Genomic DNA, 19,266 nt, shown 5'->3' with positions numbered 1-19,266 from the left:
GAATCAATTTCAGCAAGTGCAGAAGGAAATGTTCATTTAATGAAAATAGCTTTAATTCTTTGCCTTTTCTTCCTATCTTCGGTTTAATAGCATGGTCCCAATAGCATACAAATTTACAAAAGTTACAACGCCTGTGCCCCTCATGAAAGGCACTGATCCCATAGTGAAGCCAAAATGAATAGCTGTGCCTCTTAATTCGTTAGTCTGATTATGCTCTTTAAAATTCTATGTTCTTTTTCAGCAAACCCTTTTTTTGCTTTGCTAGTTGGTGTGTACAGCACATTAGCTGAATCGTGTTTCTCTTAATGTTTTCTGAGCCTGCCTTTCATCTTGTTTATTCAGGGATCCGAGTAAGACTAGCAACCTGAGATCAACAACAAAATCCGACACTATAGATGGACGAAAACGGTATGAATTTATTGAATGTTTTCCCAGGCCAGGATTTTACGGCTCCTCCCGCTCGGTGGGATATTATGGCCCCACCGAACTGAATGGAGATTTAAATGGCTTGCTGCATCTGTCGGGGGAGGGGGGGGAGACACACCGCGGCGGGGCCATACAATCCTGGCCCTAGTATCATACATATTGCTGTGTTTTTAAAAAAAATAAACAAGTTGTTATGTTAGGGTGGTTTGCCAATGTAAATGACGATCAAAGACTTTAGCTTAGAAGGGCTATTGTCTCATGAACTCACTTTCTCAGGTTGAATAAGTTTCAACAGGTTCCCACACGGAGTTCCAAAACCTGTCATTCCCACATTGATAAACGGAACTAAACCAACCTTCCCTACTGGAATCATGACTCCTGCTGGGCAAAGGTAGAATAACATTAATACTGATGTAATGAGAAGTCTGTGGCCTAGAATATCTTACCTTCCTTTCATTAGGAGTGAGCAATTTTGCTATGTTAGGACATTTAGAAAGGTCGTGTCTGTGAATTTTGCTGCACACAACACAGGAAATCTTCCCAGATGTGAGTAACAGTGACGATGTTCATTCTTGTTTAACAACGTTGGATATATATTCTGACAGACAGCATGACACAATCGACAAAGACTATGTTTTGACATTATCCTTTCATTTGTGGCAAGTCCAGCGAGGTGGAATGAAAAGATCTGTCTTTGCACTGAAAGTCTAAATGTGAGTCTGGAAAATTGAATTTCAAGTTGACAGCAATCATACTATCAATTCCAGTGTGTCGTAGAGAGGAACAGAAGACAATAATTTGGAAATTTTGTTTTGTCAGCTGATATATCAACTATACAGTGATCTCAAGACCAGGCTTATAAGCAATTCTGTATAAACAACTTGGTAAATGCAATCTCTTTGTCAATAATTATCTATCATGTAGCGTGCCCAATTTGAAATTAAGCTATCGAGAAAGAAATCTGGGGTTCAGGACTAGTTGAACTGAATTATTAATGTAAATAGGTTTCGGGGGCAAGGCCAGGCAGCACCTGTGGAGAAAATTGTCACATTAACATTTCAAGATCAGAATCTTTCGATAAAAACTGTTTCTTCACTGAATTCTGGGAACAAATTGATTAAAAACCATGTTTATATTAAAAAAAAAGTTCCTTTCACTGCATTGAGAAAGGTGTACATTTCAATTGTTAATTTGCCTGCTCTCCCCACACATGTTGCCTGACCTTAGTGTCTCCAGCATTTAGGGAACTTTTTGTGGAATTTTGAAGGGGGATTATTTTTTAAATAAGAATTTATTTTATTTTATAAGAAGGAAGACGAGCAGGGCATCTGAGGAATGCTGACGCTTTCATAAGCAAATATGAGATTTGGAAATTTACTAGGAGTGGTGAGCAGGGTGTGGTTTTAATGGAAAACCACTATATTAAAACAAAATCTGGAATGACAAGTTTGACAAAATAAGGAAAAGAGCATAGCTGGTAATAATGTGTTGAATGGCAGGCTTTTCTAACCTTCAAAGGCTGACTTAAAAGGGAGTTGTTATGAGATTGAGGAGTTTTCTGAAACTCACAGATACAGGCATAAGCCACCTGGATATTGTCATTTTTGTTTATTCTTTCATGGGATGTGGGCATCACTGGCAAGGCCAGCATTTGCTGCCCATCCCTAATTGCCCTAGAACTGAGTGGCTTGCTCGGCCATTTCAGAGGGCAGTTAAGAGTCAACCACGTTGCTGTGGGCCTGGAATCACATGTAGGCCAGACCAGGTGAGGGTGGCAGATTTCCTGCCCTAAAGGACATTAGTGAAGCAGGTGGGTTTTTACAACAATTGACGATGGCTTCCTGGCACCGTTGCTGAAACTAGCTTTCGATTTCACGTTTTAATTCATTTTATTTAAATTCCACCAGCTGTCGTGGTGGGTCTGAACCCAACAGAGCATTAGCCTAGTCCTCTAGATTACTATCCCGGTAACATTACCACCATGCCATTGTCTCCCCGCCATTTGTATCAAAGTTGGCAGTCTGAGCTGCACAAGATGCTATAATGGTTGTTGAGAAAGATATCATGCTGCTCTTTGAAGGTCTCATTGGAGGTTATTTCCATTAGCGGCTGCAGATTCATATTTGTAAAATGCTGCTCACATCACTTAAGATGTGAAAATAAACGTCTGAAGCTGGGTATCGTCATTTTTGTGCTTGTGCCGAATCTTGTAATAGTTTTTTCCCGTCAAGCAGGAACCTTAATTAAGCCAAAGCGTGGGAATTTTTTCATTAAGTAAGGGGTTCTAATGCAGATCGGAGTTGCTTTGAAAGATAGTTAAAATGGGGTTGAGTTCTTCTTCGATATCAAAAATCATTTGTAAGAAAGAAGTGTGAAGAATGCTCCAAAGATATAGTATGGTTGAACAAAGTCACATAGTTCTGAAGATTCAGTGAATGGCGCCCAATGATTTTGTGTGCAGGCTGAGTTAGGTGTACATACGCTGATTTGTGCATTATGCACTTGATGATTAGAACTCAATTTCCAGGAAAAGACACTGGAACAGGAAATTATTGGAGAGCACTAAATAGCTGGGGAATAAATGAAGATTTTCCAGTGCTCAGTACCCAATAAATTTGCAACGGTGTTCTGTTTTAAAAAAATGTTTCAGCTTTCTAATGTGAAGATAATCGACGTGGAAAGAGTTCAAATCCGTTCACATTCCATTTGCGTGAATGGGATCGCTGAGGTTAATTAGTACGTACGTAGAACCACCATCGATGAATTCGGCACACAGGGATCAAAGCTGGGAACTTCCTGTTTCTGTTTTACTTGTCTTCTTTCCACCCTGCTCAGTTCATTTGCCATCAGGAGCATTTTCCTTCCTGGTATTTGGATACAGTGGCTGCAGATTACAGTTTCTGGCGGGGTGAGGGAGTCTGAATGGTAAGTGAGTGGTCCACTCGCTCCTGACCCCGCCATCTCAGCTCAGTGAATCGAGGGCGGAGTTTTCTGTTCGGCGTGTGGTGGGGGCGAGCCCTGCGCGCCGAGGCTTAAAATGATGTGCGGCAACGTTGGGTGTGTGACCCGACATCACTGCGCGTCATTCCGATTTTCCAGTTGGCCGGCACGTGTTGGAGGCGGCTGCGCGCTCGCCGAACTGTCAAAGGCCTGTTAAGGCCATTAATACACCAATTAAACTAATTGACAGGGCAGCCAGTCCAGCCTTAAGGTTGGCGGGCATGCGAAGAACCCAAGGGGGCTTCACGTTTTTCATGGAACCTCACCCACGGGCGGGACGAGCTTCGTGAAGGTTTTATTAAATAAATAGAAAATTTTCTGACCGTTCATAAACATGTCCCAGCTCATGTGACACTATCACGTGAGCTGGGACGTGCCTGAATAATTTTAATCTTTCCTTTTTTTTCAATCATTAAAACTGAACTTAATCTCCCTGAGGCAGCTTTGTGCCTCAGGGAGATTTCTGCGCTCTTTTGTGCCCGCAAGAGCGCAGGCCCTGACTCTCCCTCCTCCCCCCGCCCGCACAGGTATCACTGAGCGCCACCGGGTGCATGTCAAGTTGGCCCACCCAGGTAAAATGGCGGTGTGCAAACGATCGTGGGCGGCGATCGGCTCCGCGCCCGCTCCCAACTGGCCTGCCCAACAGGGAGAAAATTCTGCCCCAAGTGTCAGATGGCCAATTAGCGGCTACCTGGTGAGAGGGCGGACAGTTAGCGGTGCGAAGGGGATGCCAATTGGGAGTCTAGCCTGGGATGCCAGGGGTTATGCCGTGAACAGGAAGACTGTCACAGTGACAAATTTAAACGCCCCATGTTCTCTCAGTCTCTCTTTGAGCCTGCCATAAGAGAAAAAAAAAGATTCATAACTGGAAGTCCAAAAACATACAGACAGTGTCACCTTCAGCAGTATAATCTGCTGCCACATGCAGCCATTGTCCCAGTGGCAAGCCTTTTCTTCTGGCCCCCTCATACCCGCCGTAAAAGACTCCCAAATGTTTTCCCATCTGATGCCCGTATATTGGAGTGGGCAATGGAAAAATTGCCAGCAACTGACTCATTAACAAGCTCGATCGCTTGTTAATTGGTTATTTCACAATGGCGGGTGGGCTCCTGAGTTTGATGCCCGCTCGCCTTCTGTAATATCTGAGACGGACGTGGTCATGCCGAATTGCCAACCTGATGTCATCACGCTGTATTTTTCCGTTCACACAGGTGACCTGCCCGATTTGCAGCCGCACAATCCAGCCCAGTGAAATGACTATCATATAAATAGTGTTGAGACTTTCTCTTCATTTCAGGTTTAGTGATATTTTTGATGGAAAGGACGATTACAAAACAAAAAAACACTTTTAAGTGTTGCGTTATTGATATTTTAACAAAAGGCCAGATTCATCCCATCAAAGATAACCGTGGATTTAAAAAAAAACAGATTTTAAGGCCGAGCTATTCTCTTTATCAGCAGCAGCACTTGGGTAATTAAAGGTGGCCGTAACAAAGGTGTTCTCAGCCGATTCGGATCTGAAGAGTTCCTGGACAGGTAGAAATGCTGGTGGTACCAGTACAGTCTCTGGCCAACCTCCGCCTGAGTGGCATTGATGCACATGAATTCCTGAAATGATTCTGGCTTGCCCGATCACTTTGAATCAGCTTAATTTCATTGGATGATTACTTATAGATCAAATTTCCTTCTTTCTAAACATTGAATAGAAATGACCAGATTTAAGCCATGCCTTCAAATGACATTTGCTTGTTGATTTGTCCTGGTTCAGATAATTTACTTCTGTTCAAAGTATACCTAACAGGAGTAATTAATGATCTTGAAATTAATTGAATGAATGTTAAACATAAAACCCTGCAAAATTTGTAACATGAACATCTTTGGATTAGAGTACCTCGTCGTGAATGACACTGGATAAAACTGCTTTCATTCAGGTTAGAATAGGGCTCAGGTAGCCAAATATTTAGATAGCTGTGACTATCATGTCCTACTTTGGAGTATTTGGAGATAACTATATTTGAAGGAAGGGAACTTTATTTTTTTCCTTTGCTAGATTTAAAAAATGTATAAATATCTACCTTGTTCCTCAAGCCACAAGCTCCCATAAATACATAAAAATGGTTTGTCATTGTAACTCTAATCCAAAGGAAGTGACTATAGTTGAATAGTTAAAGAATAGAGTGTCTGGAAATTCTGTGGCCATTTTGGTAAGCGAGGCAAAGCACAGCTGGGATATGCTGGAATGGCAGAAATAAGATCAGATCCAAATATTCTAGATCCCCTGATCTTTCCTGCCAGCTTTTATGGGGCCTTGTTTGAGACAGACCCTTTGCCTGTTCCAAACAAGAGCATTTGTACCAGAGAAGGTAAGGCTGGGAGCATGAGAATCCCAAGCTGGAGTATCCTCATTCCGGCCTGGCAATGTGCTGGCAGACTGGTATGCCCGGCTCAGTGAAAGTAGGTAAACCAGCCCATTAACTAGCAAAACTGGAGTCTACCTGGGACATGGTGTGTGGACCATTTCTTTCTTGATCTCTTACAAAAAAGGCCAATGAATCATGTTGAAGAGCCAAAGCTCTTAAGGGATATGGGGAAAAGGTGACTAAATGGAGTTAGGTTGCAGACATGATATTGAATGATGAAACACACTTGATGGCCTACTCCACTTTCTATGTTAGGATGTTTCTGGGACCTCTCCCAACCCCTGCCCCCACCCTTTAAAGAATCGTTCCTTCTATTGTGATTCCTGACTTTTTTTGACTGGCTGGCTGGCTCCTGACATTTCATAGGATAGAAGGCCCAGAAACAGGCCATTCAGCCCAATCAGCCCTTGTCCCTAGTGCGCTCACTGACTATATTCAACTGAAATGATCTTTTCTTGATGCCAGATATTCTCATAGGGTCAGGAGACTTGAAGATCACCAGTGGGTTGATCCAGGCACTGCCCTCGAAATTATAATACTGTAGAATTTGAGGCCAGAATGCATCGCAGATCAAAGCCCTGCCCCCCAGCTCAAAAATATAGATTTTAGAGTTTATATATAAAACCAAGTGAAGACAATGATGACATTCCTTACATCATTATGGTCAAGGTTAATACTGTGCCATAGAGATAGAAGAAAATTGCTGGTGATCTGAAACAAAATCAGATAATGCTTGAAATGTAGAGTAGGATGGATTAGGTGAAAGAGAAGGATAGATGAAAGGTTACACCTGAAATGATAACCTGTCTGACATACTAGACACTTCCAATTTTTCAAGGTTTCTAGCACTTTGGATTTTTGCTTTCTTCGTTTCATTACTGCAGGCTGCAAACCTGATGAATTAGTATGAAAATGTACTAACAGCAAAATCTCCTTTTTAACACTGACAGTTTTATTTTTGCATAGGGATACGAGCAGTACTACTGATCTCAGCAAGACACAGCGGGCTTCAACTTTGGACAGACCTACAAGGTGAGATCGCAGCAGCAACTGTAATAATACATAGAAAAATGGAGGTTACATTGATGAAGCCCATATGGTTATATCCTACAGCATTGGACTGACCCAATAAATCAGGAGTGAAAGGCTGCACTTGAGTTATGGTCAGTGGCGCATGTGGATTAAATAGAGTAAAAGCCAGGCCCGCAGTTCATGGGAGGCAGGGAATCAGCCACAAAATTTATGGTAACCTTTGGGAGGTATGAATGGTTTATCCTTTATCCATTAGATTTTTGTTCTAGTTTGACAATGTAAATTATTGCTTCAAAAACAAAAGTAAATACAATTAACTTTTGCTATTGCAGATTTAGTATGAAGCCGTGGAGAAGCATTGTGGGGACATCGTGAAGGGTTAACAGTACAAAACTGTTCATAATTTGCCACGGGAAATTCTTCCCCTCATATTAGAAATGGGTGTTGTGGAAAAATAACCTCTGAATTTATATAGCAGTTGTGTAAGGGCACTGGTGCTTCTGCTGATGAATGCGCTCTGTTACCGCAGAGTGGATACAGCAAACAAGCATTGCAGCTGTGCTGTTAGTGCCTTTGTCATTCTGGCTGAAACCTTCCTCTTTGCTGTGAGATGGACTCTATTGGCTAGATATAAATGACAATTGTGATGTTGGAAAGCTTCACTTGAGCTGGAATGAGCGTCCTCCACATGATCAGATGGTATCTCTCTGCCTGTCCACCTCCCTCTCCTTGTTTCTCATGAAAACCACCTCTTTCACCAAGCTTTTAGACATATCCCCCTCTCATACTCTTTTGGGCATGGGATTGATTTTTGTCTGATCACTCTTCCGTGATGGGCCATGGACTGTTTTGCTATGTTAGCAGGGCATTTTAATGCAAGTTGTTGTTGTACAGGTACCCTAACTGCCAAGATGGCTGATCCAACTAAAGCGTCAGTGCCAATGCCCTGAAAAGCGTCCTTGAGGAAGGCTTGCTGTTATGACATGTTTTATTGCTTATTTCAGGGTTGCCTTTAATGCATTCGAACCAGTGAAGGCAATCTGGTAACATAACTGTGTATGAGGGAAGTTTCACTAACGCCTGGTTTTCAATTAGTGTTGATATGGTCTGACATTATGCAACAAGACAGATATTTTGTTATAGTGGCGAAACAAGGAGAAGACTTGCAGCATCTTAAACCCCGAAGATATGCGCAGTGTGAGGTCAGAACCTTTGAGTAAATTTGTTTAGCTTTGTATGTTTCAGGTATAGAACTGTTCTTTGTGTTAGCAGCTCAGAGCCAGCTCATGGACATCATGAGAATGTTGTGCTTAGCCGACACAGATCTGAAGAAATCCTGAACAGGTAGAAATATCAATTGTGATACTGGCCAGCTCCATCTGAGCTGCAGCGAGTCTCCTGCGCCATGATTGAATGCAAGAAATTGACCCAGCAGCCTGAATCACTCTTAAAATAGAAGCTGCATGGTGAGAATGATGGAAACATGCTGTTCATTATATGACTATGGTGGGCTTGACAATACAGCGTGTTTTGGTTATTCATGCTGTATGCCTGCATCATTGGCTAATAAACAACATGCTATTCCCATTTCGAACAAAGGTAATTTATACAACTGGTGTTTTTTGAAAGGTCTATTTTAGGGTGTTTTCTTTTTAAGTAAACCCTTGCTGACTTCCAGCAATGAACTCTGGTGCATTTGCAGCACACTTGCGTCATTTCAGAGCTCCTGTTCTGATCCAGTAGCACATTAGGAGTTCCTTTTCCCATTAATGTTATACGGGAGCTGGGTTTCATGGACAATGCATGAGCTACGACTACACTGGACCTACATTGGGGGCTGGATTTTTACTGGTGTGAGTGGGTTGGAAGGGAGGTGGGCAACCCTCAAAAAATTACACCGATGGCCTGCGTGCCGGGTCTGTCGACTCCACTCCCTACCCGGGCGATTTTCAAGAGGACAGGAGGAGAACGGGGTGTTGGGGGTGGGGGTGGGGCGGGGGTGGGTCAGTGAACTCACCTGCAGCAATGAGCAGGCCAATTAAGACGCTTAAGGAGCTCATTCGGAGTTCACCTTTGATTCTTTACAAAGTTTCACAGGGGAGGCTGGCTTTTGGGAGCTCCTGAATGCAGACCAACTTAAGGGTGGCGAGAACAGGGAGGACATGGGGAAGGTCAACTTACAAGTGGCAGAACAAATTCTCAAGTTCCTACCCTATCCCGGATCCCATATCTTCACCTACCCTCAGAAACGTGAAAAGTCTGCGCTTTTCATTTTGCAAAATCTAAAAGTTGCTGCTGAAATGGCAGCCGCAGCAATGGCCTCCGAGGTGAGTCAGAACGTGGCACATATTTCCATTGACCTGCCTCCTTCCCTGCCTCACTGGCCTCTAATTGGCCGGCAAACACGTCCCTGACCCGACTGACCGCTCACTTCCACCAAAACGCTGCAAAGTTTCCACTTCCCTTTGGGATGGGGGTTGCAACCTGGAGATAGCCCACCTCCTGATTCAGGCCGCCACCACGAGAGTCTGGCCCTGGGTCTGAGAATCCCGAGCACACCAACACCAAACAATGTACGCGCTGAGCACAATTCCCTGTGATTACCATTTCATATCTTCACATGCCATTTATAGATTGGATGGTATTTCTTGTGGAGTGTGAAAATGGAGTGCGAGAGAGTAGAAGTTGACAATTGTGCAATGATGTTGGGGGGCTTGGTCAGAGGTGTTTTGTTATCACTCCATTGACTAGCAGATTAAGTTGCCATCTGTAGTGAAGACAAAGGCTTCAAGTCTGCTTATTACTTACCATTTTTGGTGGGCTTCTTTTGATAAACTTGCAGCCTGACACTATGTGGGTAAATCTGGGGGCAGAACACATTCCAGGTAGGTTTGGGTTAGTACTCGTTTAACCATAGAGCAGTGTAAAAAGTTATTTGTGGAACTTTTAATTTTACAGTGAATAGTGTATTCATGCCTATGGAAGTTAGGAAAGAAAAGGGAGAGTAGAGAATGGGCAGCATATTAGGGTTGTGAAGGGGTGGGGGTGGGTGGCAGGTGAACAGATCATGCCTCCTGGCAGGAAAGTCTTTGTGGAGTTGACCTACTTCACACCAGCCCACCCCATCGCCATAATAGGCTGCAGGTGGGCTAAATTGGTGTAGTTTGGGATTGCGGCCCCTCACTGGGGCGGAAGTCCCGTCCTTGGAAGCTACCAGTCAATCTGATTGGCCGCTGGCTCCAGCAGTCTCGGCAGTGCCAAGAGCGCATTAGTTGGGGACTGCAAGCAGGCCCAAGAAAAGAAGGCCCATGGATCCCGGAGCAAGGTAAGTCCGAGGTGTTTGGCGGGGAGGGATTGGGTTGTTTAGAGAGGGGAGTGGGGGTGAGGATGTGGGAGTGGTGGGTTTTACAGAGCAGGGAGGGGTATTATCTCAGGGGTCTGCCCCCAATGCGCAAAGGCAACTTCCCAAAGTTAGTACCTCGCTTCCTTCCTACTAATTAAGAAAAATTTTGAAAAAAGTGGCCTGCCCCCTTCCACCTGACTGCCAACATGAGCCATATTATGGCATTGGCAGCATATTATCGGGGTCAAAACAAAAACAGAATTACCTGGAAAAACTCAGCAGGTCTGGCAGCATCGGCGGAGAAGAAAAGAGTTGATTCTGTTTTTGTTTTGGATTTCCAGCATCCGCAGTTTTTTTGTTATTATCGGGGTCAATTGGCTTGTTAACTAGCTTAGTTGACTCTTTATTATTTAGTTAAATATGATTAGCAGCCTGTCCATGCTCCTGTATTATGGGGATGAGCTCAAGGGTGGGTGAGAAGGTGGTGGAGTGGGCACCTACCCTATTGTACATGCATGCTTGGCGGGGGCACAAAAAATGCAGCCTGTTGTGTTACCTTCACTGCCCTCATCAGGCCATTGATTTTTTTTCCTGGCACATATCCGCAGTTCTGGAGATGTGACAGTGCCACTGCTACCTCCCTTTACATGACAATCGGGATATGCAGCCGTCAGTCTTCCTCTCTGTTGTGTCGTTTTCTCCAGGGGCTTTTGAACACCAATCTCATTGGAATCTATGAGCCCTTCTTTTATATTTCCTGCAATGTTTTGCTCCCTTCTGTGGGTGCCTCTGTCGGGCCCTCCAGAGAGCAGCCTTCCACTCCCATCCAAGTGGTCAATGGAATTTTTGGCCGCAATTTTAAGATGACCTTAAATTTCTTAGCACGTTGGGGTGCAGTGAGGTCAAAGAGTTTTCAACACAAACACCATTTGTATGAATCAAAGTAATTGGATCGCTGATTTCAAATCAGAACGTGTGCTTTTTTGTTTCTTGAATGTTAATTTGAAGTTTATGACAATGCTTTCAAGTGACATTTACTTACTGATTTGAGCAAATTTGTATCTGATGAGCCTGCTACCAAATTGCTTTCCTTCTAGCACAAGTTTTCATGGCATTGACTGATGATGCGTGTTGATATGCTTGCTGAGTAGGTCATTTAGCTCCTGAGGATGGCCTGCTGTTTTTGTTAGCTTTTGGATCTTTATTATTTAATCTCGTATCCCTGCCTCTTCTCCACACTTATTAGGACCATCACTTCTCAAGTAAATATCTCTCTTTTAAATCCTTCAATTGGTTTGGCATCAGTGGCTTGTAACCGCTTTCATTTGAACCATAAGATAACGTCCTTATGAAAATCATATGTCGCAGTGTCAGTAAATTTTGACACATTCTGGGAAACCAGACAGGATTACTAATGTGTGCCTTTTGACAACATTAGCATGATAAAATGCTGGTGTTGTTGCCTAACACATCTCCCATAGCAGCAGTCTTGAGAGAGTCAGCGATATCATGCAGAAACAAACTTGTTAAACTATGGTCACACCTCAAGGAAGTTTAGGCGATGATATCATGCAAACATCCTAAGTCAAAGAACTTGTCAACAGTCAGCAAATGTTGACTAATTTGAAGTACTTGTCTGACATTTGAAAGTGCAAAAATAAGGAAAAAATACTTGTGATTTTAAAGTTTCCAGTATGTCAACACCTTCTTATTTACAATGTCATGTAAATACTTGTGGTTTTCTCAATAATTCAAATTTTATTTAATAAAGTAATTCTAAATTATGGATAAATATTGTTTTATGAATTGAAATTCCGAACAGCCTATAGGGGATCTGCACCTGTCTCCACATCAACTGATTTTCCTTTCAGTCAAGAACCCGGCCATTAAAGTTCTGTAGACATTGATAGCTGTCAGCCATCAATTTGGAAATGTTTTAGAATTATTGCAATAAGCATTATGACCTTAGTTCAAACTAATAGTGTTCATTGGATATATCAACAAACTATGTCCCTGACCCCACCAGTTAAGTTTGCTACCATGTTGTGTGAATCAGCAAGTCAAAATGTTTATTAGAAAGACACTAAAAGTTAATGCAGACTACTAACAAAACAGTCCTTAGAAAGTATACCTTATTGGCTCTAGGCATGCACTGTGACTATAGTTCAGCTTCAGTTTCAGCCCTGGTTTTTTTCGATCAGGCGGGTGTCCTTGCACATGGAAACCCATGTTTAAAAATCTCAAAATCACACGGCTGAGAAACTTACAACAATTTGTATCTATATAGCGCCTTTAACATAATAAAATTTCAAAGATGCTTCACAGGAGCATTATCGAACAAATTTGTCACCAAGCCAGGTAAAGATCTATTAGGGTGGGTGACCAAAAGCTTGGTCAAGGAAGTAGGTTGTAAGGAATGTCTTAAATGAGGAAAGCGAGGTAGAGAGGTGAAGAGGTTCAGAGAGGGAATTCCTGAGCTTAGGATCTAGGCAGCTGAAGACATGCCTGCCAACAGTGGAGCAACTAAACTTGGAGATGGTCAAGAAGCCAGGATTGGAGAGTTGCAGGGCTGGAGGAGATTACAGAGCAAGAGAGGGATAAGGTCATGTCGGGATTTTAAAACCAGGATAAGGATTGTAAAATTTCTTTACAAGAAACCAGGAGCTACTGCTGGTCAACGAGTACAGGGGTGATGGGTGAAGGGAATTAGATGCAAGTTAGCACACAGGTAGCAAATTTTTAGATGACTTCAAGTCTGTGGAGGACAGAACCTGGGAGGCCTGCTAGGAATGCATTGGAATAGTCAAGTCTAGAGGTAATTGAAGAGGGTTTCAGCAGCAGAATGCTGCTAACATCCCCCCCATTGCAGCATCCAATTTGTTTTAGCTAAATTTAGGATTTTTGCTCCACCTGGCAATCAATTCTACGCAGTGATCACCCTTTTCCTGAGAGGAACTTGCTGTTATCAGTCCTTAAATTAAACAGTTACTATCATTGACTATGTTATATACCTCTGTTGGATCAATTCTCAGATGCCTTCTTTCAGTTCTGTAGAGCACAAAATTTTCCATTACAAATGATTCTACCAATGCAGCAAAAATGATCGCATTTAATCAATGCTGATAGCTTTCTAATCAAGATGCCTTCTAAATTTTATGTCTTAGAATTGTGTTTTGTGAATTTTTCTGATCTTTGTTGAAAACTGCTATGCTCGTAGTGCTATAAGAATACTGCTTTACTTTCATGTTAACTGAATTTCTCTGCATTTTTGTTCTTGATGAACACAGAAACACAGGCAGCACTGACATCAGCCCTACAAGCAAGTATTCAAGTTTGGAGAGAAACACCAGGTAGGATGGAAATTCCACAGTAACGTGGAAAATGTTTTACCCTAAAATGGGGTTTACTTTTATATCACATCAACAAATATTTATAATCGCACCAAATATAACACTTTGGGCTTTGGAATTAATACTAATCAATGCAGTTTATGGCTGGATAATTATTTGGTAGGCATAAAGCTAGTATTGCAGCTCAAGGGACCATTATAAAAATAAATGAATTATTTCAGTTCCAATTGATTTCATTTTGCTTAAGCTTTGCCAATGTCTTCTGTGGTGAGCAAATGGATAGAACGCTATACCACAGGCTAGGTTATATTGACTTATTTTCCATACCCCTGCTGGTCAATGCTGCAGCACTTGCTTGGCAAGTCTCTCTGCTTGGTACAAGTCATTTGTAAAAAATTTGTTCTTGTGGTGTGGACATCACTGGTATTTATTGCCCATCCCTAACAACCTTGAGAAGGTGGCAGTGAGCCACTTTCCTGAACCGTTGCGGTCCGTGTGCTGTAGGTACACCCACAGTGCTGTTAAGGAAGGGAGTCCCAGGATTTTGATCCAGCAACAGGTAAGGAATGATGATATATTCCAAGTCAGGATGGTGTGTGGCTTGATGGGGAGCTTGCATGTTCCCATGCATCTGCTGCCCTTGTCCTTCTAGGTGGTAGAGGTCACAGGTTTGGAAGGTGCTGTTGAAGGAGCCTTGGTGAGTTGCTGCTGTGCATTTTGTAGATGGTACACACTTGCCACTGTGTGTCGGTGGTGGAGGGAACGAATGTGGAAGGTGGTGGGTGGGGTGCCAATTAAGCAGGCTGCTTTGTCCTGTGGGTTCCAGTCAGGTGTTGGGCTCCCTGAGCGTTAGCTGCACTGATCCAGGCAAGTGGAGAGTATTCCACCACTTGCACCTTGTAGATGCTGGCCAGGCTTTGTGGATTCAGGAGTCAGTTACTCTCCACAGAATTCCCAGCCTCTGTCCTCCTTTTGTAGCCACAGTATTTATATGGCTAGTCCAATTCAATTTCTGGCCAATGGTAATGCCCAGGATGTTGATAATGGGTGATTCAGTGATGGTAATGGTAATGCTAAGGGCAGATGGTTGGATTCTGTCTTGTTGGAGATGGTCATTGCCTGGCACAAACGTGACTTGCCACTTATCAGTCCAAGCCTGAATGCTGTTCAGGTTTTGCTACACATGGACATGGACTGCCATCTGAAGAGTCACAAATTGTGTTGAACACTGTAATCATGAGCGAACATTCCTACTTCTGACTTTATGATGGGGGGAGGGTCATTGATGATGCAGCTGAAGATGGTTGGGCCTTGGACACTACCCTGAGGAACTCCTGCAGTGCCTGGGACTGAGATGATGGATCTCCAACAGCCACACCATCTTCCTTTGATCAGATGCGAATCTAAGAAATAATAATTTTTCACAACCTTATGATTCCTAAAGCACTTCACACCTAATGAATTACTTCTCTGAAGTGTAGTCATGGTTGTTGTATAGATGGGTATAGTAGTAAAAGTACACAGATCAATGACCCCAAGCAACAGTGAGATAAATGACTAATTATAAATACAGAGAATGCTGGAAATACTCAACAGTTCTGGCAGCAACTGAGGAAAGAGAAACAGAGTTAATGTTTCAGTTCGTCGAGCTTTCAGTGTCAGGGTTCTGAGTGGGGGGTTGCTGACCTGCAACGTTAACTCTGTTTCTCTCTGCACAGATGCTACCTGATATACTGAGTATTTCCAGCATTTTCTGTTTTCATTTCAGCTTTCCAGCATCTGCAGTACGTGGCTCTCGTAAATGGCCACTTAGTTTGTTTTGGTGCCATTGGTTGAGGGACACAGAACTGGCAAGCTGACTGGAGGGGCTATTTTAACTCCCTTTCCCAACTCCAGTGGTCAAAATCCTGCCCCTGATCTATAATCGGGGTACAATAATCACACGATCAGGTCAATAAATTGCACTGCTGAAACAAATTTGAAGACACTTGTTAATGAATAATGATGGCACAACATGTCCCATTCAGAATTTGCCTTGCAAACATGGAACTGGGTGTGAAGTCGGCAAAAATGATCAAGGCAGATAGACTGGGTAGAATAGGTGCAAAGGCATGAATAGGATTCAGGAGAAGCTTTATTGTAATATCAGAGATTGCTTGCAATAATGAATTAGCTTGGTAGCTTTCTCAAAGACTAGCAGAATGGATGAAGAATACAGTAATGTACAATGTTTCATGTTTCAGAAAAATATGTTTCAGAAAACATACGAGTTTGGAGATGATTGTGAGCAGAAGTAAGAAGATAATTTCAGTGATAGTTGGTTACAGATGAGCAAAGTCTGCAGGACATTTTAAGCGAAGTAATGGAACAGCACAGATGGGAGTAATGTGAAAAACATGACAGTGTCTAGTTTTGTTAATCAGCTGCCCTGAATTTGAGTCCTTCTCTGAGGAATTATGGGCTTCCTATTTCCATATGGAAATATTCCCTATAAAGGAGCTTTGTATGCTAATATTATATTTACCCAAGGTAAATTATATTGAACGCAGTGCACAGAATGAACCATATAATGAGGTGTCTTTACCAGAGCTTTTACCAATTTTTACCTGAAAAATTTTACCAAAAAATTTTACCAGAGTTTGGTGAATTGTTTGAGATGAGCATTCGGTGGTGGACGTTTTGTATTGATTGAGTTTCCACATTAAATGTGACATTCAAATGGTGAGACTGGTGGACCCCATGTTATTTAGATAGTAGTGATCTGGCCAAACTCAGAAAACTGACACTTTAAGTCCCTTCATCAAATACTAATAGCCAGTGATAGGTAGCTTAGTGCAGCTTGATTTATCTTCATGAACTATGGGGCAGGATCTTTAGGTCAGCGAGCAGGGGGTGGGGCCACTCACTGACGCGGAACTCCCAACGTCACCCCTCCTCGTTTCAATTTTCAGGTCGGCGGGGGCGCAGCCGAATCAGCTGTGCACCTGCCAACCTGTCATAGCTTACTGAGGCCATTGACAAAGTGCTTAATGTCATTAATGGACCAGCCAGTCCAACCTTAAGGTTGGCAGGCAGGCGGGCTTAAGAAAAAGCATGAAATCTCATCCACGGGCAGGATGAGGTTTCATGAGGGTTTTAAAATTTTTTAATAAAGGTTTCACTGAAAGCGATGGACATGTCCCAACTCATACGACAGTGTCACATGAGGGGACATTTCAGGGAAATTTTGCATTTGTCTCTGTAACATATTTAAATTTGGAGCCAATCTCCCTGAGGCAGCACTTAGCCGCGGGGAGATCAGTGCGCTCTTTCGTGCACATGCGCAAAAGAGCACACTCTCGGCTGAGGGAATCCCCCCGCCTGCATAGAGAGCACATAGGACAGGCCTTAATTGGCCCATCTACGTAAAATGGTGGCGGGGTGTCGATCGGTGCCTGCCTACGCTCCCCTCCCACCCACCCAATCCCCCGCAAAACAACGGGGGGAATCTATTCGTGACAAACATTTTGTTCAGCTAAACATTGGAAAGACAGGAGCCATTGGCTTTAGCCATCATCACAAGCTCCATAACATCTGCACTGATTCAATCCCTCTACTTGGCCTTTGTTGCAAGGGGGATGGAGGATAAAAGTAGGGAAGTCTTGCTACAAATGTACAGGGCATTGGTGAGAGTACCATGTACATTTTGGATCTCCTTACTTAAGGAGGGATAAACTTGCGTTGAAAGCAATTCAGAAAAGGCTCACTGGCTGATTTCCCAGGATGAGGGGATTTGTCATATAAGGGAAGGTTGAGTAGGTTGGGCCTATACTCAGTAGAGTTTAGAAGAATGAGGGGTGATCCCATTAAACGTATAAGATTCTGAGGGGGCTTACCAGGGTAGATGCGGAGAGGAAGTTTCCCCTTGTGAGGGAACTTCGAACTAGGGGACATGGCTTAAAAATAAGGCGTCTCCCATTTAAGATGGAGATGAGGAGGAATTTTTTCTTTCAGGATATTTGGAATTCTCTTCCCCTGAGAGCAGTGGAGGCTGGGGTCACTGAATATATTCAAAGCTGAGTTAGACAGATTTTGGATCTTACAAGGGAGTCAAAAGTTATAGGGGGGGTGGGGGAGGGGGGAAGGTGGCAGCAGGAAAGTGGACTTAAAGCTACAATCAGATCAGCCATGATCTTGTTAAATGGCAAAGCAGGGTCAAGGGGCCGAATGGCCTACTCTTGCTCCTCTTTCTTGCGAAGTTATGACCTTACTTGGTCACTATTTTATACTGCGCTGGGATTTTTGTTCTCTTGATATTCTGTTTGACCTTGAGCTGAACTTCTGACCTCAGACCTATCAGAAAGACTGCCCACGCACGAAACCCTAACTCCTGACTCTCTCACCTGCCGGTTCAGTTATTCCATTACTTTCCTGGCCATTTGCACATTACCCATAAGCTTCAGGTCATCCGAAACTCTGCTGTCCATCCTCTAAACCACACCGAGTCTCGCGCACCCATCGCTTTTGACTTTGCTGATATACAGTGGCCCCTTGTCCACCAACAGCTCAAATTTAAAATTTTCATCCTTGTGTTTGAATCATTCCACGGGGCAGAATCTTCTGCCTGTTGGACAGGCCGGTCGGGAGCGGGAGGGGGTCTGATCGCCACCCTCGACCGGCTGCCTGCCACCATTTTACATGGGCAGGCCAATTAAGGCCCAGAGTCATGCTCCACGCAGAGGGCGGGGGGAGGAGGGAGATTCAGGGCACGTGCCCGGAAGAGCGCAGAAATCTCCCTGAAGTCACGGAGCTGCCTCAGGGAGATTAAGTTCATATTTAAACTTTGAAATAAAGAGAGAAAAAAATTATTCAGACATGTCCCCTCATGTGCCAGTGTCACGTGAGCTGCGACATGTTTATGAAGTAAGCACAATTTATTTATTAATTTAATAAAATCTTCATTAAATCTCATCCCGCCCGTGGATTAAGTTTCATGAAAAATGCAAAGGCTGCTTGGGCTCTTCACCTGCCCGTTATCAAGTGAGCAAAAAATTAAGAGATTCACCTCCTAGTTCTCAGACGTCATTCAGCCTGTCTCTTTATGGGGTACATGGAACATTCCTTGTTCCAGTCCTACTCCGGCCCCCTTCCACAACTCTTTCTCTGGTACATCGATGATTACTTCAGTGCTGCTTCATGCTCTCGTCGGGACCTGGAAAAATTTATTAATTTTGCTTCCAATCTCCACCCCTCCATCATTTTCACGTGGTCCATCTCTGACACTCCCCTTCCCTTCCTTGACCTCTCTGTCTCAATCTCTGGTGATAGACTATTCACCAATATCCATTACAAACCTACCGACTCCCACAGCTACCTCGAATAAAGTTCCTCACACCCCGCTTCCTGTAAGGACTCCATCCCATTCTCTCAGTTCCTTCGCCTCCGTCGCATCTATTCCGATGATGCCACTTTCAAAAACAGTTCCTCTGACATGTCCTCCTTCTTCCTTGACCGACGTTTTCCACCCATGGTGGTTGACAGGGCCCTCAACCGTGTCAGGCCCATCTCCCACGCATCCGCCCTCACGCCTTCTCCTCCCTCCCAGAAACATGATAGGGTCCCCCTTGTCCTCACTTATCACCCCACCAGCCTTCGCATTCAAAGGGTCATCCTCCACCATTTCTGCCAACTCCAGCATGATGCCACTACCAAACAC

General features: G+C 43.5%; 1 protein-coding gene across 11 annotated transcripts in view; it reads left to right on the top strand.

Annotated features, from left to right (window-relative positions):
- scel (sciellin) overlaps positions 1-19,266 on the top strand; it is a 109,267-nt gene that overhangs the window by 42,793 nt on the left and 47,208 nt on the right. For 5 of the 11 annotated variants that reach the window (XM_041199940.1, XM_041199941.1, XM_041199946.1 and 2 more), the window contains 4 exons: positions 343-408; positions 6,813-6,878; positions 8,124-8,222; positions 13,509-13,571. In XM_041199940.1, coding sequence (XP_041055874.1) covers positions 343-408; positions 6,813-6,878; positions 8,124-8,222; positions 13,509-13,571 — 294 coding nt within the window. The remainder of the gene's footprint in view (positions 1-342; positions 409-6,812; positions 6,879-8,123; positions 8,223-13,508; positions 13,572-19,266) is intronic. The other 6 variants (XM_041199943.1, XM_041199947.1, XM_041199944.1 and 3 more) reach the window with 3 other exon arrangements.

The sequence above is a fragment of the Carcharodon carcharias genome, chromosome 11, assembly GCF_017639515.1.
Source record: "Carcharodon carcharias isolate sCarCar2 chromosome 11, sCarCar2.pri, whole genome shotgun sequence".
Taxonomy (NCBI): domain Eukaryota; kingdom Metazoa; phylum Chordata; class Chondrichthyes; order Lamniformes; family Lamnidae; genus Carcharodon; species Carcharodon carcharias.
This window is presented reverse-complemented; position numbering and strand designations above follow the sequence as displayed.